Source organism: Penaeus monodon, chromosome 33, assembly GCF_015228065.2.
Source record: "Penaeus monodon isolate SGIC_2016 chromosome 33, NSTDA_Pmon_1, whole genome shotgun sequence".
Taxonomy (NCBI): Eukaryota; Metazoa; Arthropoda; class Malacostraca; order Decapoda; family Penaeidae; genus Penaeus; species Penaeus monodon.
In genome coordinates this window covers 31,429,083-31,429,531 of record NC_051418.1, presented here as the reverse complement: position 1 = coordinate 31,429,531, position 449 = coordinate 31,429,083, and the positions used below count along the sequence as shown (strand labels likewise).

Here is a 449-nt window from a genome sequence, read left to right as displayed (position 1 = left end):
TGACAGTTATACCTTTCCTAAATAAAGTAGAAATTACATATATCTTCCTTTTTTCTCTGTATTAATTCCTGCACCCTTCATGATATCCTCGCCCTCCAATAACACTTTTTTTTTCTCCGGACCAAAACCCACCCCCTTTTTTTCCCAAAAATCCGACTGCCAGCTTTGCCTACGAACAGCCCCCAAGTTTCCTCTGGAGGCCCCGACGCCGCGACCTCATCATATCCCAGTCCCAGAATCCTCCCTCAAGCCGGCGCACCCCCTCGACGGTATCTTCGTAAGCCGTTCTGCCGTGGAGGATGCGCAGGTTGTCCATGATGAGGATTTCACCTGCGGGGAGAGGATGGTATTCGGTATCACGGAAGGACGGGTATCTGCTCTCGACATAATTTTTTTTTTGCTTAAAAAAACGGTTCGTTGTATGCACAATTTTGCATAATTTCATATCT

The 449-nt window shown here is 46.5% G+C and overlaps 1 protein-coding gene across 1 annotated transcript in view; it reads right to left on the bottom strand.

Annotated features, from left to right (window-relative positions):
- The window catches only part of LOC119594337 (gamma-butyrobetaine dioxygenase-like), a 13,098-nt gene that overhangs the window by 4,971 nt on the left and 7,678 nt on the right, over positions 1-449 (bottom strand). The window contains exon 10 of the mRNA XM_037943395.1: positions 174-330. Within this exon, the coding sequence (XP_037799323.1) occupies positions 174-330 (157 nt within the window). The remainder of the gene's footprint in view (positions 1-173; positions 331-449) is intronic.